Below are 27,466 nucleotides of genomic sequence, written 5' to 3' on the forward strand. Positions count from 1 at the left end.
AAGCACCAGCCGTTTTCTTAACAGTTTCCACCCTGCTATTGTTAGAATACTGAATGGACTCACACACTCAACATTCACCTGTATCTGTGTTTTTGCTGCTGTTTACCTATTATTTACTATTTATGCTACTTAACGCTGTGGTCTGACTGTATTGCTTGCATGACAAAGCTTTCCACTGTACCTTATGACAATAAATTCAATTCAATTAATTAATTATGGGTGAATTTAATTTTCATGTACATTGGAAAAGTCACATTGTCAGAGATAGCCATTAGGCAGAAGTCATGGTGTACTCAAGGTAGTTTTGGAAGAGCAATGCTATAGGTACAAGCAGGGATCAGGCAGTTTTGGATCTGGTGTTGTGTAATGAGGTATATTTAATAAAGATCCCCTAGAAACCAGTGAACATACGTGGTAGAGTTTGACATTCAATTTACATGGGAAAATCTTTTGCTAAATGTAAATAATAGTAATTGCAATGGAATAAGGGCATTGCTGACTGCAGTGGACTGGGAAAGGAATTTAGCAGCAAAGACAGCTGAGAAACAATGGCACACATTTAAGAAATAGTTCATGGCTCACAACATAAATGTGAAGTGAGAATGGACCATGGTTAATTAGGAGAGTTAAGGATATAATCAAATTGAAAGAAAAAGCATCTGATGTGACCAAGATTCATGGCAAGCTCAGGGATTTGGAAAGTTTTAAAAACCAGGAAAAGATGTCCACACAAACAGTAAAAGAGAAAATGAACTTTGAGGGAAACTGACATGGAACAGGAAGATGGATAGCAAGCATTTTTAAAAAATATACAAAAAGGAAAAGACTGGCCAAAGTGAACATAGGCCCCTTAGAGAATGAAGCTGGGCAAGTAATATTGGGGAATCAGGAAATGGCAGAGGAGTTGAATAAATACGTTGCATCATGGTAGAAGACATCAATAGCATTCTAAAAATTCTAAAGAACCAAGGGGTGAAAAGAAATAAATACAATATCTATTAGGAGAGAAATATCACTGGGGAACTAATGGGGCTAAATACCGATTAGCCTCCTGGACCTGATGAGATGCTGCCTGGGGTATATACAGGAAGCAATTGCAGCGATAACAGACTGAATATCCAAGAGTCCTTAGGTTCTAGAAAAGTGCCAGAGGACTGGAAAACTGCCAATGTAAAACTCATTCCAAGAAGGGAAGGAGACAAAAACTGGTAAGTATAGGCGAGTAAGCATAGCATGCCATTAGGAAAATGTTAGAATCTATTACAAAGGATGTAAGAATAGAACATTTCAAAATACAACATAATCTAGTAAAGCAAATTTATTACAATTCTTTAAGGAGGTTACATACAGGACAGGTAAAGGGGAGGCAGTGGATCTAATATATCAGTATTTCCATAAGGTGTTTGAGAAAGTACCACACGTTAGGTCAGCCATGATCTCATTGAATGGTGGAGCAGACCCAATGGGTGAACAGCCTCCGTCTGCTCCTCCATCCTAAGCTCTTTTAGTATATTTAGCAATTGAGCCACGGGCATGCTTTTCCACACTTATTTATGACTGGCAGGCAAACTGCCCTTTTGTTGTCTGACTGGTGTAAAATAATGAGCCAATCACCAGAAAGCAGTGTTATTTTATTATAGATAGAACTTCACTTCAATCAACAGTTGTTTTAACTGTGACAGTACAGTACTCGCACTAAATAATTTTAAAAAGTACTATAAGTAAAAAGGAGCAAAATTAGTGGCTTCTACATTGTGTAGAACTGTCGACAATAAATTCAATAAAGCAGTTTTGCTGACACATACAAAATGAACACAGGAAACTTGATGCAAATTTTGCACTGTAACAGGTAAACGAAGAAAGATCATTTATTCATTTCACTGATGTGTTGACAGGGCTGCAACTGTGAAATCTATTTAGGAGCAGGATCTGCAGTTCCAGCATAAAAACTGATTACCACAAAAATAAATTGAGGTGCGTTTTAAGAAATGGTCTTGACAAAGGGTGATAGGTGACTTTGCATGGGATTCATGTCACCAATTCACACATAACAAGCTTTGGTGGTAAAAACATTGACCTTTAGCACTGAACCGCTTTTGTGCTCAGGTTTAGGACTATTTTGAGTTCGAAGTAAACTTCTAGTTTGCTTCAAATTTTATGTGGCAAACGCAGACTGATTAAAGTCAGCTTCAGCCTTTCTTTTTCTGGTTTGTTGTCACTCTTTAAATGACTGAATTAAAATCAGCACATAAAGCTGACTTCTAAGTAATGGTGAAGTTGAGAAGGGATGAGATATGCTGATGATGAAAAAGCAAGGTTACATTTTGAAGTGGGGGAATGAGAAGCACCAAAGCTATTTTTAAAAGATTGCTGCTAGCAGACTCTCCTTTTCCCATGATACAATTCAAAAAGTACATTTTTAAAACAAGAAATCGTTTTGTTGTGCTGGCAAACATGCTAATGAAAACAAATGCACCTTGCAGTGTAATATGGTGGAGGAAATACTAACTCAAACTATTATTTCACAGAAATAAATCATTTTGAGAGACATATTATTCCTTACAGTAAAATACATAAAACATATTAGAATAAAGAAGCTTCTCTTGAAATGACAGTAGTTCTAACCATCTGTGACAATTTAGGAACTCTTAATTCATCAGAAAAAGGTACCTTGCAAACATTATAGACTGCCCATATCTCATTTTATTTTGCTATATCCTCAGTCCCAATGGGTAAAGTATCCCAGCAAGCTGAGCCACCCAGTGTTATTTCAGATTTGCTTCTTTCCATATTGTTTCTAAACTCTGTCCTTGAATGGGGCTGTTCAAGACCAAGCTAGACCAAACGACTGTTTCAATTATGGTGGTGGTTTTGGGTTGGACTGTCCGTGTTTTTCTCCGTGAGTGGGTGTCTGGAAATTTTAAAATTATGTCCAGTTTTCATTTTTAAGAAATTTCCATTTCCCCCCCCAACTTCTGTGCCTCACTGCAGAAGCAATACTGAAATGATAAAGGCTTCAACATATTTGTCATTCTCAAATATACTTCCGAATTGAAGCCCTGATTCCCACCAGCACTTGATTTTGAAATAGCCTCAACTCTAACCTCAGGGCCATTCCAGTTATGCTCACATTAAACCAGGTTTTCTTTTACAATACTGTATTTTGCAAACTAAAATTAATTTGAAATTTTAAGAGGTACATCCTTCAAATCTCAGGCTATGGATTCTGAGAAACATCATGCTTCAGCTGATGAAACGACAGAGTCTGAATGCGCAAAGATTACAGCCGCATTCTCCCCATAATTACATATTAAATATTAATGAGAGAATAGTTGGTTTAGATTATGTGCACATGACTAAAATAAAGAGTTAAAGAGAAGAGAATCAGGTCTCCTTACTGAGTGAGAGCAATCTTTGGGTGACCTCATTTAATCTACTTAATTTGAAGTGACTGAGAGAGTCAGGCTAAAAAAGCCATTCACTCTGTTTGCCTTTGTTTCAGAATAACAAAACAATCCAATATAAAATCCAACTCCAAGGAGTTCAGTGCCCCTTCTCAAACTGCTATTCTGAGCAACTTTGCATTTGTTGATCATCACCCTCTAAGTTGGTCAAAAATGTTAAATTTTAGGATGAAATAATTAAGGAGCAAATAATGCACCTCGCTAATAGCAAGTGGGTGTCTCCTAAAGCTTATTATTACTTTGTACTCAGTGGTATAAAACTGGATAAAAACTGGAGGCACACAACCAATCAGGCTGAGGGAGAAGCAGAGTTAACATTTCAGTCCAATGGTCGTTCACCAGAACTGCAGTTCCTAAGTTTGTTGTAAAAGTCTAACCCTCTGCATTTACAGACTCTCTTATGGGCAAATAATATATTTAATAATATATTAAGTTTAATGAAATCTTAAAAAGGTCAAATTTAAATGAAACTCAGATATTGAGGACATTCAAAATAAACTTTGATTTTTTTTTTCCATTTCAAAATAAATGGCTTTAACCCAATAGCATCATGAAATGTGCAACAATCCTGCTTAACACAAGTTTAGGACTGTGGGATGAATTTCCCACTCTGAACTGTTAGAACCACAGTAATGTGAGAACCAGTTTGGTTTCAACCAGGTAAACGCCACCATTGAGACTTGAGGGTGCCATTTGTTTCTCACCCATCAGTTACCCGATAACCTATGTATAAACATTTCAATCGCAAATCAGCAGATCAAAAAAAATTTCTTCCGCTCTATGCATATGATCTAAATTCTACCAAAATATACAAACAATAAATTGACTACAGTACATGCTGAGGTAAGACAACCAAAAAAAAAATACATTCTTGTAGAGAATGACTCATACCAGGGTTTTAATGATAAACACCATGCTGGGCTGAAAATAAGCAATCTTATTTAAGGTGTAATGTGATGCATTACAGCTTTGCTCAAAGAACAACAAAGGGACAGGAATATTAAATGGAGATCCATTACAGTCATTTTTATAATAAAATTGGAATTGCAAATGGCAAGAGTACAAAATAAACGCCTTTTTTCAGATTCCTTCCTCACTGAATGTAGACAAATGTTTTATATAAAATTCAATATGAATAAATGTCTTTTCAGATTTGGATGTATTTCTCATGAGATCGAATTACCATCAGAAGCTGGCATATCGAATAGATTCACAGCATCATTTACTGTCAGTATAAAAGGGCATTCTTATTGGCAGGCAGGTGGAAGGAATAGGTGCTGAGATGCAGACAAAAATAAATAAAATGATGAATAGGAAAAGTTTTTTTCTTAACTCTGCTCTTGAGATTGAGTTTGACTTGATAGGAGTGCAACTTGGAAATGCTGACCCTCTGTCTGTGCTTGTGATCAGCAAAGCTCTGTGCCAGGTGCTGAATGGCTGAAAATTTACCTAACTTTGATTCAGTGTAGAGATGGTGGATAATTCTGGTCAATATTGGTTGTCAGCCTGGCAGGATATCCTAGTCGCTTAGCAACAATGCAGTGTTGGCTAAGGAGTCCCTGCAACTGTAAATGGGTTTTGTATTGGTTAGACAAGTTACCCTCAACTATTATTAGATTAGATTACTTAGTGTGGAAACAGGCCCTTCGGCCCAACAAGTCCACACCGACCCTCTGAAGCGCAACCCACCCAGACCCATTCCCCTACATTTACCTCTTAACCTAACACTATGGGCAATTTAGCTTGGCCAATTCACCTAACCTGCACATCTTTTGGACTGTGGGAGGAAACTGGAGCACCCGGAGGAAACCCACGCAGATACGGGGAGAATGTGTAAACTCCACACAGTCAGTCAGTCGCCTGAGGCGGAAATTGAACCCGGGTCTCTGATGCTGCGAGGCAGCAGTGCTAACCACTGTGCCACCGTGCCGCCTTATGCTGCAAGTTTTGTTTTTTGTCTTGTATAAAACTTAATAACTATGTAAGCTGGATCACTTGGACAAGGGTTTCCATTGATCTGAGCAAAAAGTTTCGAACAGAACCTACCTACATTAGTGGCAGAATCACCACTCTCTCAAATTATGGTAATGACAGCCAAAATAGCATTAAAACCAGGCTTCCAACGGCAGAGACATAACTGTGTATAAGAAACACATAAAGCTGTTCCCTTATCGTTCCCAGCTCATTCAGGAGGATGAAGGCATTGGAAAATAAATCAGCGGATATCTAGACAGCTATAGTGCGCATCCTGCATTAAAGCCCTTTGAAGGAAAATTCTGCATTAACTGAGCAAGTGTCTGAGGAAGCAGTTAGACAACTATTATGGCTGCTCTGTGTTCCATTGGAAAGTTAAACCCCAACCTACAGATTAAAGAAAACACTATTATACCATCAAATGTGTGATTTGAAGATTCATTTTAATTTGCTGCAGCATTTTTAGAGAAAACTGACAGTCGCTGACTATCTGGAAGAGATATCATAAATTGCCGTTAAATAAACACAGCGTAGGAGCAAAATTACTGCGGGGGCTGGAATCTGTACTGAAAACAAAATATGCTGGAGATCACAGAGGGTCATGCTAATATTTTGAGTCTAGGTGGCTCTGAAGAAGGGAGATCTCGACTCCGAGTGTTAGCTTGCTCTTTCTCCATGGATGCTGCGTGACCCACTATGATCGCTAGCGTCCTTTGTTTTCAGTAAATTGCTGTTGCCAGCTGTGTGCACTGTTACTCTATGGGTCAGGGCAGGAGGTTGACAGAATCCCTGAGGAATTTCAGGGCTTGCATCAAAAGCCACCTAAACAGGCTCTCAGCTCTGTTAAGAAAAACAGCAGTGTTAAACTCTGTTAACCAACCCCCTCCCCACCCCGCTCTCCCCCCCCCACCCAGAGTGCTGGCTCCTGCCTCTCCAGCTGAACACCCGCCCGATTGTAAGCAAATGAGAGAGGTGTGTCTCTTCTGCAAATTGTAGAACAGGTTCTGGCAGGAAATGAGCTGAGCTAAAGCCAATGAACTGACCAGAATTAACATGTTGTCATAATGTGGAGCATTATCTAACCCTTTGGTACCAGGTGACATTAAACATTAAACCAGTATGAATCAACCTCTACATTCCAGGCACATGCAGTTGAATGGCAACATTCAAGAAGAATCCATCTTCAATCCATTCCAGGTAACAGGCAACACTTTCTTAACAGTCATCATGGCCCCAGCTTGCCTATCCATTTGCTTTGGACAATTAGTTATTTTGCTGCAGCAATGCATTCTGTTCTCCCCACCAAAAATGTCCTCTGTACGTGGTCTCCTTTCAGAAGTTCACTTAGCATCTGATGTTGCTGATATCTGTGGTATACTAATTGGTACTTGGTATCCAAGTTCCTCTGCAGGCATTGGGACTACCACTCCTTTTGGTGTATCGTAGCCAGCCTGACCCGAAGAAGCACCCTCAGTTATGGGCGATAATGTGCTTAGACTGCCCACCACTGAAGGCCCTGTGCTCCCCACTGAAGGCCCTGTGCTCCCCACTGAAGGCCCTGTGCTCCCCACTGATTTAAAGGTGGAGGCTGCTGCTGATGCCAAGGTTCCTGTTGGATGACCAGAAATTTCCATTATGATCGGAGTGGCATACTCGGGGCTTGAAACTGGCAAGGGTTCTGCGTACGCATGATAAATCTCTGACACAGGAGCATCATAGTGACCGTCCCCATCCGGCTCACTGTAGCCTGCTTCCGGATCTTCTTCGGGTTTAAAAGTGGATCCCTGTCGTAAGGTTCCGGCTACTCCTGCCACAAGCGGCTGGGCATATTCTGTAAACACACAAAATCAGACCATTATCCCTCGGAGTGATGGGTGGCATGACCTTCTCTGCACTTTTGTCCAAGTAACAATAGTTCACAGTCCGCAGATACTATTCTCAGTCTCTGCTATGACATCTTTTTTTGTGATATTGCTACCAAATGAACCAACATTGACAAGAGACCCAGCACCCCTTAGGGTCATTTTGAAATAAACTGCTGCTCACAATTTTTTAAAAATATTCATTCACAGGAGCTGGGTGGCCATGGCTAGGCCAGGATTTATTGCCCATCTCTAATTGCCCAGAGGGCAGTTAAATGTCGACCACATTGCTGTGGGTCTGGAGTCATGTGTAAACCAGACCACATTAGTGAACTAGATGGGTTTTTCCTGATAGTCAAATCAACAATGGTTTCATGGTCATCATTAGATTCCTACTTCCAAATATTTATTGAATTGAAATTCCACCACCAGGATTCAAACCCAGCTCCCCAGAACATTACCAAGGTCTCTGGATTAACAGTCTAGCAATAATACCAGTAGGCCATTACCTCCCTCAAGTTTGGTTACAGCTTAGCCAAACTGAGACTTCTATGTGTGAAGGCGGCGTTTGGTATACTTTCTTTTATTGGTCAGAGTATTGAGTACAGGAGTTGGGAGGTTATGTTGCGGCTGTACAGGACATTGGTTAGGCCACTGTTGGAATATTACGTGCAATTCTGGTCTCCTTCCTATCGGAAAGATGTTGCGAAACTTGAAAGGGTTCAGAAAAGATTTACAAGCATGTTGCCAGGGTTGGAGGATTTGTGCTATAGGGAGAGGCTGAACAGGCTGGGGCTGTTTTCCTTGGAGTGTCAGAGGTTGAGGGGTGACCTTATAGAGGTTTACAAAATTATGAGGGGCATGGATAGGGTAAATAGACAAAGTCTTTTCCCTGGGGTCAGGGAGTCCAGAACTAGAGGGCATAGGTTTAGGGTGAGAGGGGAAAGATATAAAAGAGACCTAAGAGGCAAGTTTTTCACACAGAGGGTGGTACGTGTATGGAATGAGCTGCTAGAGGAAGCAGTGGAGGCTGGTAGAATTGCAACATTTAAAAGGCATTTAGATGGGTATATGAATAAGAAGCGTTTTGAGGGATATGGGCCAGGTGCTGGCAGGTGGGACTAGATTGGGTTGGGATATCTGGTCAGCATGGATGGGTTGGACTGAAGGGTCTGTTTCCGTGTTGTAATCTCTATGACTCTATGTTGGTTGGGATTCGAGGAGGATTTGCTCACACTGTTGCAGTCTCAGGGAAATGGGAACCTAAGAGGGAATTCTGATGCAATAAAAGTTGATTATGGAAAGTAGAAAAACTCTCCTATTAAAGTTGGTAACAGCACAATCAAATCTGAGAATCAACCAGGATCAATTTAATAGAATTGTTAAAAAGCCAGAATTCAAAACTATCCGAATACTCACATCATTCACAAGATAGGTAAATTGGCAGCGTTAATTCAAGTAAACGAGTAGGATTTAATTGTCATTACAGAGACATGGATGCAGGATGACCAAGAGTGTGATCTGAACATTTAAGGATATTGAATATTTCGGAGGGATAGGCAAAAAGGAAATAGAGTGTTCATATTTAAACATCTATACTTGATTAATTAGGAGTGGTGGTCTTCCCTGTCCTTTAGTAAGTTGCCACAGGCCCAGGTAAAGCATTATGTTCAGGCAGAACACACATTTTCAGTCGTGATGGCAGAGGAGCTAGACTTGAGGGACAGTGGCTGTTGACAGAGGTAGGGTTCTTTGTGCTTTCTTGAAGCACACATAAGGAAGGTCATGAGAAACCACCTCATACTTTGTTTTCCCGACTGACCATTGAAACTCAAAAGACCAGGCCCCCCCTGCCAAGCAACTGAACAGAGAGAATGAAGAGATATGGAAAAACTAGAAGATCTACCCCTAGGCAGATCTCTGGTGGTGTTAGCCCTGCTATGCCAGCTAGTGGTTGGGGGTAGTTCACTGCCACACTGCTGCACCACCCCTTCTTTTGTTGCCCATTTCCCTCAAAACCCTTCTTATTCATATACCCATCTAAATGCCTTTCAAATGTTGCAATTGTACCAGCCTCCACTGCTTCCTCTAGCAGCTCATTCCATACATGTACCACCCTCTGTGTGAAAAACTTGCCTCTTAGGTCTCTTTTATATCTTTCCCCTCTCACCACTTGTTAATTCATGACAAGAGGGTGTAGTTTATTGCATGATACTTCGTTGGTAAGTTAGACATTGTTACTACGGCTATTGTCAGACCTGTGGATGCAGGAAATCCTCACTTAAAAATCTATGGTTGCACTCCTAAAAATTGCGACCTGAAGTGGAGCAACTTTAACTGAAGCACTGATTACCAAATCAATGTTAAAGCCAGAGTTAGGCTCATGCTGGCATTATTTGCTTGGAAAGAAAATGTATAAATTGAAATACTGTACGTACAGTACAGTACAGAAATACTGTGTAGTTCTAGCTGAAACAAATTGCAAACTAAAGTAATTTACAAAGTATAAAATAAACACTTTAGTTCAGTACTTCAGGATCTTTATCATCAGAAAACAACTTTAAGACATCAGGTTGAAATGATGTTACATTCTTAAATACTTACACAAATGAAGTACTCTTTTAAAATAATATACATTTTAAAATAAGCACAATGTAATTGTAATTACTACAAATGAATGTTAAAATACAAATTCATCGGATGAAGTTATAACTGACCAGACACCATCTAGTGGCAGCAGCTGGTCAGTGGAGGCAGAACTACTTGCACCAACCAAAATCTGTCACGAGGTGGAGCCCAGGAGCCCACTCCAAGCTTTAAACTGTAGGCAGCAGAGAAAACCAACACCAGAGGTTTAAAAGGAAGCAACTTAGAAGTAGAAAACTTTAAAGAATGGGAGCTGGGCTGGGGGAACTGAAAAAAGGTGGAGGGACAGTGCAGGAATGGAAGCAACTGGGAAATTGGAGAGCAGGAGTGACCACATTCAGGAAGACAAATAAACTAAAGGTAATCGTTCTCGAACTACTTAGCAAAATCAATTTACTGGGGTCTGGAAGGAGGACAAGTTTGAAACAACTATTTTTTGATAGTAAACACAATCTTAGCGAGTCAGTTAGCTCAGGTGGCTGGATGGTTGGTGAGAGATGCCAACAAGGTGGGCTCAATTCCTGCACTAAGGTTACCATGAAAGAATCTCCTTCTCAAACCCACCCCTCACTTGAGGTGTGGTGACCCTCAGATTAAACCAGCACCAGTTATCTCTCTCTCTCTAATGAAAGGGCAGCCCTTTGGTCTGGTAGGACTATGGTGACTTTACCCTCACTCTCAGTGAGAACTGACTTTGTTCTCTCCCCTGTGCCATGAGTCAACTTGCCAGCATGCAACCCAGCATTTTGGGCAACATCAAAACCATTCACCCACAAACTCTATTCAAAGTTGAAGGAGCTCTGTTGCCAATATTTAACGGATATTTGTTGGAACTTCAATTCTGTGACTGTGCACCTTGTAGATGGACTGCAGCAACTCACCAGAGCTCTTTTCATAGAACCTTCTAAACCCACAACCACTACCTCTCAGAAGGACAAGGGTAGATGATGTATGGGAACACCATTTCTTGCAAGTTGCTTTCCAAGTCACACACCCTCCTGACTTGGAAATATATCACCATTCCTTCACTGTCACTGGGTCAAAATCCCAGAACTCCCTTTCCAACAGCACCGCATGTGTTCTTATGCAACATGGCCTGCAATAATTCAAGATGGCAGCTCACAAACCACTTTCTCCAGGGCAATTGGGACAGGCAACAAATGCTGGCAAGACCAGCAATGCCAGTGTCCCAAGAATGAATAACAAGCACTCCGTGAGATGGAAGAGTTATTGAAGGAATTATTTAAGCAAAGAAAAACACACATGAAAAAATAATCAGTAATGAGAACAAGCAAAAGGCATCAATTTTAAACAATCATAACGGTCACGTGAAGGGTCAGCACATTAAGCCATCTAAAGACTTCATATTTAGCTGGTTTTACGGCATTTGATGTGGAAAAGAACTTGTTTGAAACCTTCCCAACCATTCATCTTTGTAACAATTTATTCTGTAGCTGTGACCATAAAAAGATATCACAGTCGGTTCTGCTAAACACAGTAGTTCAGTTCCCATGCAATCCCATGTTATAAGAAAATCGTGTAATAGCAGCACCATTCAAATTAATGGGGCCAAAATCATGTTAAAACCATTACACACTTTAAAAATTCACACTTTAGAAACTGTGTCCCCAGTTCATCAATCGTGTTATAATGAATTCCCGTTAACTAAACGTATGTTAGAGCCGAATGACCTGTACTAATCCAGTGTTGCATTGAGTGGTTTCATGTCACTGCCGCTGTTAAGAATCGAATAATCTCTACGTTAATCACTGATGCATACCTGCAGGTTCTGTCTGGATCATTGTGCTGGCATTCCGGGCTCTCAGGCGGCTCATCTCACTGCTGCTGTAGCGCACAGAGGTGTCATCAGGCTCAGCATTTTTCGCAGGTAGAAACTGCTTCATTCCCTTCCACCAGCCTGTGCCATAATTCCCAGTTAGTTAAATCATCACATACAGTACCGCTGGGCAGAAGAGCTAAACACGAGATCTACATTCTTGGAATGTTATCAGCAATGCTGATACTTGGATAGTTCCTGGAATCCCTTCAGTGTGGAAGCAGGATATTCAGTCCATCAAGTTCACACCTACCCCCTGAAGAGCATTGCACCCAGACCCACCCCATTACCCTATCCCTATATTTTCCATGGCTAATCCACTTAAACTGCACAACTCTAGACACTATGGCCAATTTAGTATGGCCAATCCACTACCCTACACATCTCTGGATTAGTTAACCAACAGCATTCCAACACGAGAGCAGATAGTTATATTGGTGCAAATTGTTTTACCTTATATCAGTGCAGAGTGAATAACTCTGTGCCAAACCCACCAACTATTGAAAATTTCTTTCTCCCAACAAGAAATACTGATGCAATGCTATTTCATACTTTCATGCCAGCACTTCTTGAATCTATTTGGTCATCTAGTAACTCTTTCTGAGTTACCTATTACAATTCTGACCTATTGTTCCTGAGCAGGCTCTTTGGAAGAGCTGAGCAATTAGTTTCACTCCTCTCTTTCTGTTTTAGCACTGCACATGCCTCCCCATCATGGATTTATCCACTCTCCATTTAGGAACTGCAATTAAATCGGCTCACACTACCATTTCAACCAGTGTCACAGTACACATTTATTCAATCAATTTCAGGAAAAAGAAAAATTGAAATAGAAAATGCTAAGGAGAAGAAAAGCTACTACGGTGGCACAGTGGTTAGCACTGCTGCCTCACAGCGCTAGAGACCCGGGTTCAACTCCCGCCTCAGGCAACTGTCTGTGTGGAGTTTGCACATTCTCCCCGTGTCTGCGTGGGTTTCCTCTGGGTGCTCCGGTTTCCTCCCACAGTCCAAAAATGTGCAGGTTAGGTGAATTGGCCATGCTAAATTGCCCGTAGTGTTAGGTGAAGGAGTAAATGTAGGGGAATGGGTCTGGGTGGGTTGCTCTTTGGAGGGTCGGTGTGGACTTGTTGGGCTGAAGGGCCTGTTTCCACACTCTAAGTAATCTAATCTAAAAGCCCATCTTCCAATTGAAACAGTAAATGGGGTCTGGATCACTCCAGGATTTTCCAACTGTGATTCATTTGCTGGCAACGGACATGCTTCCCTATGGCACTGTATTTGTGCATATGGAGAATCATCAACACAGACCTCTGAAATAATTACTCAATCGTAAAATTCTCATTAAACCACAAAATCATGTTAGCTGGCTTGGTGCTCTCTGGGTCCTGTTCACTACTTCCTGATAAACATCCAAGCTTGCTCTGTGGTACTTGCATTTTGCTCCATGATTTAATAAAGGTGATGCTGGAAATCATACGGATAAACTTTATAGAAGCTAGAGACATGAGATTTCCTTTAAATTTTTAGGAATAGCTCAGAGATCTTGCCTTCCATCCAAACAGAACTTCCCTTTTATTCTTCCACCTTGCCCTTTCCTGCCGTATGTGCTTACAACTTGATGCATCTATAATTTTTCCTGATTTGATGAAAGTCCTTGACCATAAACGTTAACTCTCTTTTTCACGCCATGGATCCTGTCAGACTTGTTGAGTATTCCCTGTGCTTATTTCAGATTTCCAGCACCTGCAGTATCTGGCTTTTCAAAACACTGCATTCAATCACAGGTTTGCTGCCATTTTGTGACCATCACAGCTTGATAGCACTGCCAAACGGACCAGTTTACATTCAGAGGTCAGTTCCCAGACTTGTACACTTAACTTAGGTGAGTGCAGTTTTATTAGTCTTTTGGACGAGATGCTAAACTACGCTCCCAAGTGTCTAATTGGAGGTAGCAGATCGAAAGGGTCCAAATTGTTACTCACCTACTCGATCCCAGTAGGGCAGGCTGTATGGCCCTGTTACAGGCTTCTTTCTGCAATGGAAATGGCTTCAGTTAGTAGTTGAATGGATGGGATGTAATACTTAATAGATAATGCATGGCACCCAAATGGTAAATTCTTGCATATCACCCCATAGACAACGTGTAACTGGAATAAAGGCTTTTAGTATCAAGAGTTATATATTCAGAAAGAACTGTGACTGCCCAAACCCCCATAACGCATAAGTTAATAAATGATAATGATTGAAAAAAAAACTCTTCCAAGTTTTGCTTACACATTTCTGAAGTTCATTAAGTCAGTGTTAACCATTTGATATACAAAAGCCTGATTTAATAGATAAATTACACTTTATCATTAAATTATTGGGAATAATATTTCAAAAGTTTAAACAAGGACATTTCTTTTTCCAGAAAGAATATAATGTTTATTCAATTCCCGACTCCTTGGCTGACCATTTGCTCACCTGTTTCTCCAATGCCAGCCACATACAAGGACCACTATAAGGCTAGTAAGCACCATGACTAACACAGGCACCAGGACGGCTGCCAACGCCACATCTGAAACCCATTGAAAACAGCTGCAGTTCAGCTAAAGCCAAGTACAGACTAACGTTTTGAAAAAAAAAGATCCATTAGGCCAGTAATCTCATATTTCTGTGTTTAAATCTGAAATGTGAAACTGAAATTTGTTTGCAAACATTTCGAACATCTCTAGTGAACAGTAACATTTATCCTCTCAAAAGTTCACAGTGCACTTACAGTGCGATAATATTGGTTGTATTTGTATCAAAGGTATTATACAAGAGGTATTTGCTAACGTTTTATATTGAATTTTTTTTCATCTTTATAAATCAGAATGGTAATAATAATTCCAATGTGCAAGTCCTCCAGAAAATTATTCCAGTTTATTTCAATCATCTTTAACTTCTCTTTCAAGCTGAAGGTGAATTATTCATCAAAAGTGAGCTGGATACACATATAGGTAATGAAGAACTGATTCTGTTATGAAGCATGTTTTAAATTATATGACATGCTGACAGAATGCAGATGGGAGAAACTGTAAAGAGGACTTATAGAGGGTTTAAGTTGCTCAAATGTTAGCTTGCTGATTACCAGAGGCACAGAATGCCTTGGGAAAAGTTTGCTGTTATATCAATAGACAAATCATAGGCTGAAGCAAACTTAAGCTAACGCAATGCAATGGCTAACTCTATTTTTGAACTTCTATAATTCTAATGCTAACTTGGGATCTGTAACAGAAAAAGGTAACTTTCTTAATTGATTGAATTCCCTGGGTCATCATTCTGCTATGAGCTTTGTAATGAAAGGTATTTAAACACTTAATCTGTCAATGCGATGGTTTAATGGTAACTAACTGAATTCCACTCTGAACTTCTGGGTAATCAGGTCAGAGGATTCATAACAGGACTACCGAGCATTTATAAATTAAGTCCCACTGGTAGGTCAAGAATAATGCATCATAAGGTCCTAAGATAACAAAGAATTTAGATAAGGAAGGAATCAAATTCAATCCTGGTATGACATTAGAGTAAATTGATCTCAGCTGGGAATGCTGACACAAATAGCACAGAAATGTTTACAGTTCCAACATCTGTGATGATCCACAAGGCAAACTGACCATCATTGTTAGTACTCATATATAAAAGACCAACCACAAGGAAAGGCTGGAGCACCATTCTGTTGGAATCATACCCAGCTACAGACCGCCACCTTCAGGACAGACGGCTTAAAGGACGAAAAGAAAGATTAAGTTTTATTTTGCAAAAAAAAAGTAAATTCAATTACGTTTATAGTTCAATCAATGTCTTATGACGGCTGAACAAATTAAATCACATGTACTTCCCGAATTATAAAAAATTGAATTTTGTAATTTCCTTTTGTTTCAGCAAATCACAAAACTTACAGCTTTATTTATCACACGCAAAGGAACTATTAGACTCTATAATCAGCAGCACTGATGCAATTTAAAAAATCGAATGCTGATTTTAATTGGATGAGATTTGACTTTTGTTTTAAAAAATTTAAAGTTATAGATCCCAATACACAATTTTACCATTTTTCTGTTAAATTGAAAATCTTTCTCCAGCTGTATTGTATTATATAGCTCTCCTACGCTGTGTCTGGCAATAGATTACAAAGCCCCTTTCACTAATTCGATGATTTGACTTAATTAAAGTAAGCTTTGCATATTGTCTTAGTGATGCTCACACCATTCATTTTTCACTGAGAAGTTGTGTCAGTGAACTTTAAGAATTGATAACAATCGTCACTTTTTGGCAAGATAATAACATAGTTATTGCAGGTATCTCACTGTATAGTTAAAATGATTTTGATTTTTAACGAAGTCCTTACTATTCTCGTAATATTTCCAATTGGATTATTAAGACCCCTATTCCTGTAATACAGCTGACTAATATTGGTGGATGAATAGCTATCAATGCTCCAGTAAGTAAAGGACCTCACAGATGGTTTTGGCATACCTTTGGTTACCTTAGGAGTCACTGAATTGTTCTTGAGTACTGGTGTAAATGTAGTTTCGGTAAACTTTGGAGGATTTCCTGTGCTGCGCAGTGGAGGCAGAGACTGAGATGGAGCTCGAGCTACAAAAACAAGCATAAGAAACAGGATGTAATTTTGGTCAATACCTCAGGAAATATTTTACATGCAGTCAGACCACATCTGGAGTATTGGTGCAGTTTTGGGCCCCATATTTCAGGATGGATGTACTGGCCCTGGAGGTTCATGAGAATGGTCCCATGAATGAAAAACATAATATATGATGAACGTTTGAGGACTCTGGATCTATACTTGATGGAGTTTAGGAGGATAAGGAGGGATGTAATTGAAATTTATAGAATACTGAATGGTCTGGACAGAGTAGATGTTGGGAAAATGTTTCCATTGGTAGGAGATACTAGGACCCGAGGGCACAGCCTTAGAGTAAAGGGAAGACCTTTTAGAATGGAGATAAGGAGAAATCTCTTCAGCCAGAGAGTGGTGAATCTATGGAACTCATTGCCACAGAAGGCTGTGGAGGCCAGGTCATTGAGTATATTTAAGACTGAGATAGATAAGTTCTTGAGTATCAAGGGGATCATGAATTACAGGGAGGAAGCAGGAGATTGGGGTTGAGGAACCTATCAGCCATGATTGAATGGCAGAGCAGACTCAATGGGCTGAATAGCCTAATTTCTGCTCCTATGTCTTACTGTCTTATATTGCGATGGCTTGTTTCGGAGGACCAGTCTTCTCTTCTTTGAGCTGGAATCAGTAATGTGACTATGTAATTTTGTACCTTCTCTAAATCACCCCAGGAATAACTCCTAAAGAAGGGAAACAATAAGCATAAGTCTCACGTCTGTCGTCTGCAAGGTGTTAGAAAGGATTCTGAGGGATAGGATTTATGACCATCTGGAAGAGCATGGCTTGATTAAATGCAGTCAACACGGCTTTGTGAGGGGCAGGTCATGCCTCACAAACCTTATCAAGTTCTTTGAGGATGTGACTCGAAACGTTGATGAGGGTCGAGCTGTGGATGTGGTGTATATGGACTTCAGCAAGCCATTTGATAAGGTTCCCCATGGTAGGCTCATTCAGAAGGTCAGGAGGAATGGGATTCAGGGGAACATAGCTGTCTGGATACAGAATTGGCTGGCCAACAGAAGACAGCGAGTAGTAGTAGAAGGAAAATATTCTGCCTGGAAGTCTGTGGTGAGTGGTGTTCCACAGGGCTCTGTCCTTGGGCCTCTATTGTTTGTAATTTTTATTAATGACTTGGATGAGGGGATTGAAGGATGGGTCAGCAGGTTTGCAGAGGTGTCGTTGACAGTACAGAAGGCTGTTGTGGGCTGCAGCGGGACATTGACAGGATGCAGAGATGGGCTGAGAGGTGGCAGATGGAGTTCAACCTGGATAAATGCGAGGTGATGCATTTTGGAAGGTCGAATTTGAAAGCTGAGTACAGGATTAAGGATAGGATTCTTGGCAGTGTGGAGGAACAGAGGGATCTTGGGGTGCAGGTACATAGATCCCTTAAAATGGCCACCCAAGTGGACAGGGTTGTTAAGAAAGCATATGGTGTTTTGGCTTTCATTAACAGGGGTATATTGAGTTTAAGAGTCGTGAGATCTTGTTGCAGCTCTATAAAACTTTGGTTAGACCGCACTTGGAATACTGCGTCCAGTTCTGGTCGCCCTATTATAAGAAAGATGTGGATGCTTTGGAGAGGGTTCAGAGGAGGTTTACCAGGATGCTGCCTGGACTGGAGGGCTTATCTTATGAGGAGAGGTTGACTGAGCTTGGACTTTTTTCATTGGAGAAAAGGAGGAGGAAAGGGGACCTAATTGAGGTACACAAGATAATGAGAGGCATAGATAGAGTCGATAGCCAGAGACTATTTCCCAGGGCAGAAATGACTAACATGAGGGGTCACAGTTTTAAGCTGGTTGGAGGAAAGTATAGAGGGGATGTCAGAGGCAGGTTCTTTACACAGAGTTGAGAGAGCATGGAATGCGTTGCCAGCAGCAGTTGTGGAGGCAGGGTTATTGGGGACATTTAAGAGACTACTGGACATGCATATGGTCACAGAAATTTGAGGGTGCATACATGAGGATCAGTGGTCGGCACAACATCGTGGGCTGAAGGGCCTGTTCTGTGCTGTACTGTTCTATGTTCTATAACACAGACTCAATTTAACACAACAACAATGAGAATGCTTCTTGCACTGTCATCTGCATGCAACAATTGTCTGGAAGTAGCTGGAGTGAAGGGCTTAAGTGCAGAAGAACTGTACACACTGGCAGTAACTGTATCACACTTATCAAGGCATTGGATTGTACTTTTAAGAGACAACAGTCAAATCTCAATTCTTAGTTAATAAAGAGAAGTGCAGCTTGGTAGAGTTTAGATGTATCAGTGAGTGTCACATGAATTAAACTGTTTAAAAAAAAGGAGTATTGACAAAGCATTTACTGATCACACATTCAAGAGTTCTTCAATCTAAACAACTAGTAGAGCCCTGGAAATGTGCCAAACATATTACAGTTTTCACTGTGTAGAGTATTCATCTTGCAATAAATGCAGAAGACTTGATTCAGACATGAAAATTGTTAGTAAGGCTGAAGTAAGCTGGAAGGGAGCACGATTGACGGTGCCTGGGGCAAGCGATGATATGTGCCTTCGTGGGATCTATCTTGCTGACCCCACCAAAGCTGAGAGAGATATGTGAAGGTCCTTCACAGTTCAACACTGATGTTTTCACCTGTGCCACAGGAGGAAAACCTGGGACGTTCCAGTGCGATGGGTGGACAACATTGATATGTGTGGTATTTGTCAATTTTTCTTCAGGTATCTTGGTCTCAGCCTCTGACTAGACCGCTCAGGTAGTCCCCATTATGGTATTACCAAAAAATGTATTTACTGCGTAAATGCATGGTCCCAAATTCAGTAGCTTCTACCAATGAAACCTCTTACATTGCTGGCTATATTTCGATAGGGTGAAGATTTTACAGTCAATAGGCTGTTGCTGAATCCACAGAATAAGGATGGACCCACTGGATCCAGCTCCCACATACTCCTGACAATGGCAGCATTAGGGAAGTTGATGGTTACAGCTCACACGTGGTATTATATACTGCATTGCAAAGCACTATTGGGATACGGACCTAGGGCAGACAGAAGGGATTAGTTTAATTTGGTGTCATGTTCGACACAACATGCTGGCCTACCCAGCAGTGCCCACATCCTTTGAACAATTTAAAAAAAAAAATCCTTCTGGTATTTTAGCATTGCTGGCATGGTCAATTTTATTATCCATCCCTAATTCAGGAAGTGGTAGCTTTCCGCCACTTTGAATCACTGCATTTATGTATATGCACTTTGGCACCTAATAATTTAAGAGGTCTTACCCAATGAAGGTTGGTATAGCTGGCAACCTAATAACTCTACTTTCAGTGCTGCCTTCTGGTGCCACTCTACTGGATTAATCTGGATGTAACGGGCAACAATGGGTGGGATAAAGTTGTTCCGAACTTCTTGGTAGTTGTTAGAGTTTCCTCGGAATATCTGTAGAAATTAATAAAAAGTAAACCATGGTTTTTGTCCCCGCCATGAAATCCATCTTTATGAAAATATTGTCGTTCCACTGTACCTTTCTTCTAAGTTTTTTTTATTGTGACAATACTCTTTCCTGGTTGAGAGGATCAGAAGATGGGGAGAGGTTTTCAGAAGGTGGGGGAGGGGTCATTGGCACCCACATTTAATCATCCTCCATTGTACTTTTTAGCCAATTATAGGGCAAGACCGAGCCTGGGTGAAGCATCTGTTGTGACATTATTTTATTCGCTCCTAGTCAGGAAACTGGTTGTCACTCAAAACCCTAAATGCCAGAAATGTGTATATCAGGCATGCAGATATTGCCCTGAGATGTGAAAATCACTTCAGAGTTAAACAGAACATCACTTTCTCGTACAGACTCGGAATCTTTACAGACACAGAGTGAAATATGCAGTGGAATTTGTTGCTCTCACCAGGAGGTGCGTTCACTATCTGGGGAATGACTGCCGAACCATTCTACAATTTCAGCACCATTCAGTACTACTCTGAGTCCTTGAACACCAGAAATTCCTCTTGGGAACAATACAGATCCCGACTCAGAGGAATTTCCAGCTTTCAAGCCGGGCAATCAGCAGCTCTCCTGTATCCAGAAACAGGGGTCACAGTCTCATTTAGAACAGGGGTAAGGAGAAATTTCTTCACCCAGAGAGTGGTGAACCTGTGGCATTCTCTGCCACAGAAAGTGATCGAGGTCAAAACATGAATACAAATACTGAGATCACAACACCCAACGATTACCAAAAATTGCATGTTTTCCATTTACTATTCAAAAATGCAACTGCCATCCAAATTCTAAATTAGCTATGTGGCCAGTTGGTAATAATATATTGGAAAAGACTGATTTGTCAGAAAACCACAGGCTTATTGCCTTGGAAGTTCCCTTCCATTCATGTCAACAAATGGAAAATGCAGTGAAGGCACTCGCGATTTGTTGGTAAGTCACCTACTAATTTTAAAACCTCATTGGTGACTTAGATTTTAGAAGGGTCCACCCATTGTTTTCTTAATGTGCAATGATACATACTGACATAAACAATACCAGTGGAAAGTACCGAGAATCAAACACTCTAAATTACTACTGTTCCCACACAACCATGAATATATCACTTGCACTTTAAAGTCCTGAAAGAGCAAAACATATTATAATGTTTCAAATTCAAACAGCACTTGTATTATTGAAACACCCCAATGTTTATTAGCCCACAAATAAAAGGCATAAACAACTATTTCAGAAATATTAAGCATTAGGACTGAGTATGGTGGAGAGCTGTTGCAGAGATTTTTAAAAATCAAAAACTTTGCTTTACCAACAGCAACTCACTTTAGTGTACTAACCATGTCCAGGTCACTGTTGGCTTCTTTATATACCTTCCAATCCTGCCCCTCGTGACGGGACAGGATTCTGTAAGCAGAGACATAAAAAGAATATTCACCCAGGGTGGAACCTGTAGTAATTATACCTGAGGACAGAAACAACATACTTAAACATAAAAGTCTAAAACTAGGAGTCAGTTAAAGTTACTGAGACTCAGTTGGCCCTGATGCAAAAAAACTTTAGAAAATGTATTGACTTGCAGCAAACCAGTTCATAGCAATGTCATTCCTTTACCCTCACTGTCTTGATACCATTATCTAATACTGGGAACTGGGTGGAGAATGATCAACACCACATTTCAGTAAAGCCTTTTGAATTAGAAGAAAACAGGATCAGCAGAGTTTGATCTTAAACATTATTGATAAAAGAAAATAAACAACAAATAATAAGAATCAACCCTTTGTACATATATATCAGTAATGTAATCAGTAATTTGGTAATACAGTCAGTGCTGTCAAAATGCTCTACACGCATTATAAATTCAAACAGCTCAACTTCTAAATGGGACCTCTGCAACATGTCTATAATGACACGATGTGTCTGCAATGGTCATGAATCTCAATTTATTCATTCATTATACCAAATTTCAGTAGCATGGAATATAAATATTTACATTCATATTTGCATTGTTAAAAGCCATTCTCTCCATTCCAAGTATTGCCACTGGCTTGCATTTTATGCTAATTTGAAAACGTCAAGAGGAAATGTTATTAACTCTATTCCCAAGTTAATTGGATTTCCTGGATACAACAAATATTGGTAATTGAGGGGATTGGAATGCATATCTAGAAAGGAAAAGACCCTATTTTTGTCCATTTCCAATGTAATCCCAGGATGTTCTCACTGATAAATTGAAAAACTTAAGAAAAGTAACAGAGAAGAAAATAGTGAGGTGTCTTGTATAGAAGCAGTTCACATACATTGGCACTGGCGTTGGATAGACATAAACAAAAACAAAAATCGTCATTTCTGTGGACGATACAAAGATTGGTGGAGTTGCAGATAGTGAGGAGATTTGTCAAAGGATACAGCAGGATTTAGGTCAGTTGGAGGCATGGGCAGAAAAATGGCAGATGGAGTTTAATCCGGACAAATTTGAGGTGATGCATTTTGGAACATCAAGTACAGGTCCTTCACTGAAGGTGGCAGCACAGGTAGGAAAGGTAGTAAAAAAGGCCTATGGCATGCTTGCCTTCACTGGAAGGGCCATTGAGTATAAAGATAGACAAGTTATGCTGCAGCTTTATAGAACTTTAGTTAGGCCACACTTGGAACGTTGCTTTTGTTCTGGTCACCATGCTACCAGAAGGATGTGGATGCTTTGGACAGGGTACAGAAAGGGTTTACCAGAATGTTGCCTGGTGTGCGGGATTTTAGCAATAAAGAAAGGTTGGATAGACTGGGATTGTTTTCACTGGAACACAAGAGGTTGAGGAGTGACCTAATATGAGTTTATAAGATTCCAGTCATGGGATCTATCTTGCTGGCATGGAACATATGAGGCATTTTCTAAGGGTGTAGGGGGTAAATTACTAGGGAACACAGGTTCAAGGTGCGAGGAGGGAAGTTTAAAACAGAGTATGAGGCAAGTCTTTCACACAAAGGGTGATGAGTGCCTGGAACGTGCTGTCAGAGGTGGTGGTGGAAGCAGACAATAGCAGCATTCAAGTAGCACTGAACGAATACATGAATAGGAAGGAAATATGGGATATGGATCCTGTAAGTGAAGACAGTTGCTGTTGCTCAAGTAACCCAATTCCCAACTTCTAAAAGCCTATCCAGCAAAGATAACTAACACGTCAGGAGAAAGTGAGGACTGCAGATGCTCGAGATCAGAGCTGAAAATGTGTTGCTGGAAAAGCGCAGCAGGTCAGGCAGCATCCAAGGAGCAGGAGAATCGACGTTTTGGGCATGAGCCCTTCTTCAGGCTCATGCCCAAAACGTCGATTCTCCTGCTCCTTGGATGCTGCCTGACCTGCTGCGCTTTTCCAGCAACACATTTTCAGCAGTAACTAACATGTCAGCAGTATTTTGGAATACTTTCAACTTGCCTGGTTCAGCGCAGCTCCAAGAGGTTCGAAACCTCCAGGACAAAGAGCCTGCTTGAGTAACACCCAATCCGTCATCTTAAACATTCACTCACTCACTGCTGCCCCACAATGTGTACCATCAGGAAGACACACTGCAGCAACTCAACAAGGCTACTTCAACAGCATCTTCCAAACTCAGGCGATATTAGTAGAATGAGGATAGTAAACGCATGGAAATACATAGTCACATCATCCTGATTTGGAACTATCTTTTACTGTCACTGGGCTAAGATTCTCAACGCTCTCCTTAATAGCACTGCAGATACACTTACACCATGAGAAAGCCACTCACTTCTACCTTCTCAAGGATAACTGGGGATGGTCAATAACTGCTTGCATATTACTTGTATATTAACATTGCGATTCATGCTAGAAATGTCTACTGTTCAATAATTTCAGTTTGTAAAACTAATTAGAAATTCCTGATCTGTATACTTACAACAGTATTCTGCAAACATCTGCAGTCAATTTAAGGTTTGATAATAAGTATATCCCAAGACAATATGCTAGCATTTTCAGATGGTTCATAAACCTGGTTCACTCAAAGCCCCTTCCACTTGCCTCACTGTTGGCAGTCTGCAGAACAGAGATTGCACTGACCATGTATTTCATTAACTGTGGAGGGCTCTGGACACCCAAATGTTGTTAAAAAAAAAAATCATCTAGACGCCTACTCTGGAATTCAAACTTAATACGTCCGGTCCCTCAGTTCCTTTAGAGACCTCCTTAAAACCCACTCCTTTAACCCAAGTTTTCCAATCCCTTTTTTCTCCCAGCACTTCTGTTCCCTTGCCATTCTACAAAAGGCCACTGTATGCCTTTCTATATATTGCAAGTTGTTTAATCATAGCCTTATCATTAATGTGTGCACACCATAATCTATTTTGTGGTAATCTAGCAACCCAACAACATTGGCTGGTGTTTCACCCAGTCCTGAAGAAGGGCTGCACCCGAAACATTGGCTTCTCCACCTCCTGATGCTGCCTGGCTTGCTGTGTTCTTCCAGCCTCCTGTTTGTCTACCTTGGATCCCAGTTTCTGCAGTTGTTTTTGTCTCTAACTGCCATTTATGTAGCAGCTTTCACATAGCTTTCCAAGACACTTCACAGGAACAATATCAAACAGAACTTAAGACCGGGTCACATAAGGAGATTCAGACAGGCAAGTCCAAGGAGAGAGGAGTGTAAAGGTGACAAGGTCAACACAGGCAGATTTCAGCCAAGGGCTTTGCAGAAGGCGGCAATCCCATTTTAAACAGAGACCATTTCAAATGGATGACTAGCTCCCCACGATTTTCTGCAATGAAATGCTGACTATGTCCTGCTCTAAATTAACATTTAATAGGAGATAGATGTATTCAGTTCTGATAGTTCCCACCATCAGAAATCGAATCTGCTGCAAAGTGGGTTGAGATCTAGGCTGTTAGAACAACCTATTTTAAAAACCCAACCTTGAGATCCTTCTCTATAAACCTATCCTCCACACCAGCAAAATATAAAGGAACCAGACTCCAGGTATCACTCTTTGCAGCCAGGCTCCCCACACAGAGTAACGGCTAAGGGCTACCAGATAAAATAAAGAAAGCATGTGCCACAAGGCTCCCAACACCATGATGACCAACCTGAAACTTTTAATCGGTCTACATATAAAATCAATCTCTTCCAATGACAAGTTTCAGACAGTCAAGTTACCGGTTATTTTTTTCTCTTTCTTCAAGTCTATTTGTAGCCACTGTGGTTCATCAGTGTGAAATGCAGCCCAGGGTGAACCAGGTTTTTTCAGGCGAGCCTTTTCTGGTCCCCAGACGTGAAACTGTCCCGAAGGGTCATGCCATTGTAGTACAGAGGATGCATTAATTTGGCTATCGCCAATGACACCAGACTCCATTCCCAGGGTTCCATAGCAACCTATAGATCATAAAGCAAACATCTGAAGTTATCAGATTGTTAACTGCCAAGTACATACAGAGAGTAAAACCACACAACTTTTAAAAAAATAAAGCAAAGACCAGTAGCTTGCAGCGTATCAAATAAGAATTTTTATTTTCAGTATTATCTGTTCCTTTTAATTTCATGATGAGACATGAGATTTAGGATGGTGGTGAGCTCCCTTCTTGAAGTGCTGGGAGCCATATAGCATTGGTATACCTGCAGTGTTTTTCGAGGTTGGCACAGAGAGTTTGTATTGAGCAACAATAATGGAATAGCGACAGTATTCTGACTGAACTTTTTAAAATGTATTTGTGGAATGTGCGCGTCGCTGGCTAGCACTTTATTGCCTGCTCCTTGTTGCCCTTGAGCATGTGAAGGTGGTGGTGAGCTGCCTTCTGAAACACTGCAGTCCACTTTCTCTGGGCTGACCCCAGAAGGCAATCCTTTTGAGTGTTGGCTAACACAGTGCTCACGGAAGAGGTTATCAGGGACCAAATACATTAGCCTGTCCATCAGAGTTGGTTCACCAAGAGTAGAGCTTCTATGCTGCTAGATGCAATTCCATGAAGAACATTTGTGCTGGTCTAGCCATTGTCCTATATGATCCTCAAGATTTAAAGTTAGCTTTGCTCTCAATGATCCTAATGCAGCAGAGGAAGGTGGTCAATTCACTCTTATAGACCAGGACTTCATGGACTTTGAGGTTTCTGTTATCAAAGACACACTGTCTTGTGCTGGACTTTTTCATCAATGGTACTTCCTTGAGAGAGGTGGCTAACAGGAAGTGCTGCACATACTCCAGTCACCTGTCCATGTGGATAGCACAGAGAAGGTCACTGGAGGACTCCCTTACCACTTTAAACATGTAGGTGATGTTGAAAATGGTGTGAGCATCTTTTGCATATCCCGTGCAGAGTGATCCATCATCAAACGGTGATCTACAAATCAAAGGTTGTGGATGTTTGTGGGGGTGAGTTTGGCTTTTGCATGGCTGTAATCAAGATTGAAAAGCTTTCCATCAGTTTGATATTAAACACTGACAATGAGAGGCATGTCACCTTGGCTGGGTTGGACTATGATGTTCAGAGGAAAAGAGGAATCTTGGCATTCAAGTACATAGATCCCTCAAAGTTGCCACCCAAGAGGATAGGGTTGTTAAGAAAGCAAAAGATATTTTAGCTTTCATTAATGGGAGATCCAAGTTTAAGAGCCGAGAGGTTTTGCTACAGCTCTATAAGTCCCTGGTGAGACCACACTTGGAATATTGTGTCCAGTTCTGGTCGCCCTACTGTAGGAAAGATACAGACTTTGGAGAGGGTGCAAAGAAGGTTTACCAAGATGCTGCCTGGACTGGAGGGCTTGCCTTATGAAGAGAGGTTGACTAAGCTCGGACTTTTCTCTCTGGAGAGAAGGAGGGAGAGAGGTGACCTGATCGAGGTATACATGGTAATGAGAGGCATGGATAGAGTCAATCGCCAGAGACTTTTACCCAGGGCAGGATTTTACTGGCAAGAGAGGGTCATAGTTTTATGATAACAGGATAAAGGTATAGAGGGGTATAGAACCTTTACTCAAAGAGTTGTGAATGCATGAATGCATTGCCAGCGGTGGTGGTGGAAGAGTCATTAGGGACATTTAAGCGACTGCTGGACATGCACATGGACAGCAGTGAATTGAGGGGTGCGTAGGTTACATTATTTTATTTTACATTAGGAATAATCCTCGGCACAACATCTTGGGCCAAAAGGCCTGTTCTGTGCTGTACTTTTCTACATTCTGTGTTCTAGACAGTTGACAAACAAAGTGGTGCTGATCACACAGCGAGGTCTCATGCAAGGATGTGAAAGGTCTCAGTTTTAGATCCTCCACTCAGGGCAGTAGCTCTTATATCATCATGCTGACAGGATGGAGACAAATTTCAACAGGCAACCAAAGAGCTGGAGGACAATTTATCTCTACATGACATTGACCACCTAAGCCTGAACATTGCTTAGGTCTTACTGCGCACTTCAGACCACTACAGCATCAAAGTAATGGCAACAAACTGAAGGCAATTAACAATGAACATCCCACTTCTGACCAGTATAGCACCTTGCTGCTAATTAAGTACCAGTTGGCATTGTTGCTGATTACGCTTGCAATCGCTTTGATGTC

At 40.9% G+C, this 27,466-nt stretch overlaps 1 protein-coding gene across 1 annotated transcript in view; it reads right to left on the reverse strand.

The window, feature by feature from the left end:
- Positions 1-1,614: 1,614 nt before the first annotated feature.
- The window catches only part of dcbld2 (discoidin, CUB and LCCL domain containing 2), a 123,215-nt gene continuing 97,363 nt past the window's right edge, over positions 1,615-27,466 (reverse strand). Inside the window, exons 8-15 of the mRNA XM_043701145.2 lie at positions 25,073-25,288; positions 21,253-21,377; positions 19,710-19,866; positions 16,284-16,403; positions 14,247-14,340; positions 13,766-13,815; positions 11,727-11,864; positions 1,615-7,269 (exon numbers count right to left, since the gene is read on the reverse strand). Coding sequence (XP_043557080.2) covers positions 6,779-7,269; positions 11,727-11,864; positions 13,766-13,815; positions 14,247-14,340; positions 16,284-16,403; positions 19,710-19,866; positions 21,253-21,377; positions 25,073-25,288 — 1,391 coding nt within the window. The 3' untranslated portion in view covers positions 1,615-6,778. The remainder of the gene's footprint in view (positions 7,270-11,726; positions 11,865-13,765; positions 13,816-14,246; positions 14,341-16,283; positions 16,404-19,709; positions 19,867-21,252; positions 21,378-25,072; positions 25,289-27,466) is intronic.

Source organism: Chiloscyllium plagiosum, unplaced genomic scaffold (genome assembly GCF_037043375.1).
Source record: "Chiloscyllium plagiosum isolate Xiang-an unplaced genomic scaffold, Cpla_swu_hap1 HiC_scaffold_12, whole genome shotgun sequence".
Taxonomy (NCBI): Eukaryota; Metazoa; Chordata; class Chondrichthyes; order Orectolobiformes; family Hemiscylliidae; genus Chiloscyllium; species Chiloscyllium plagiosum.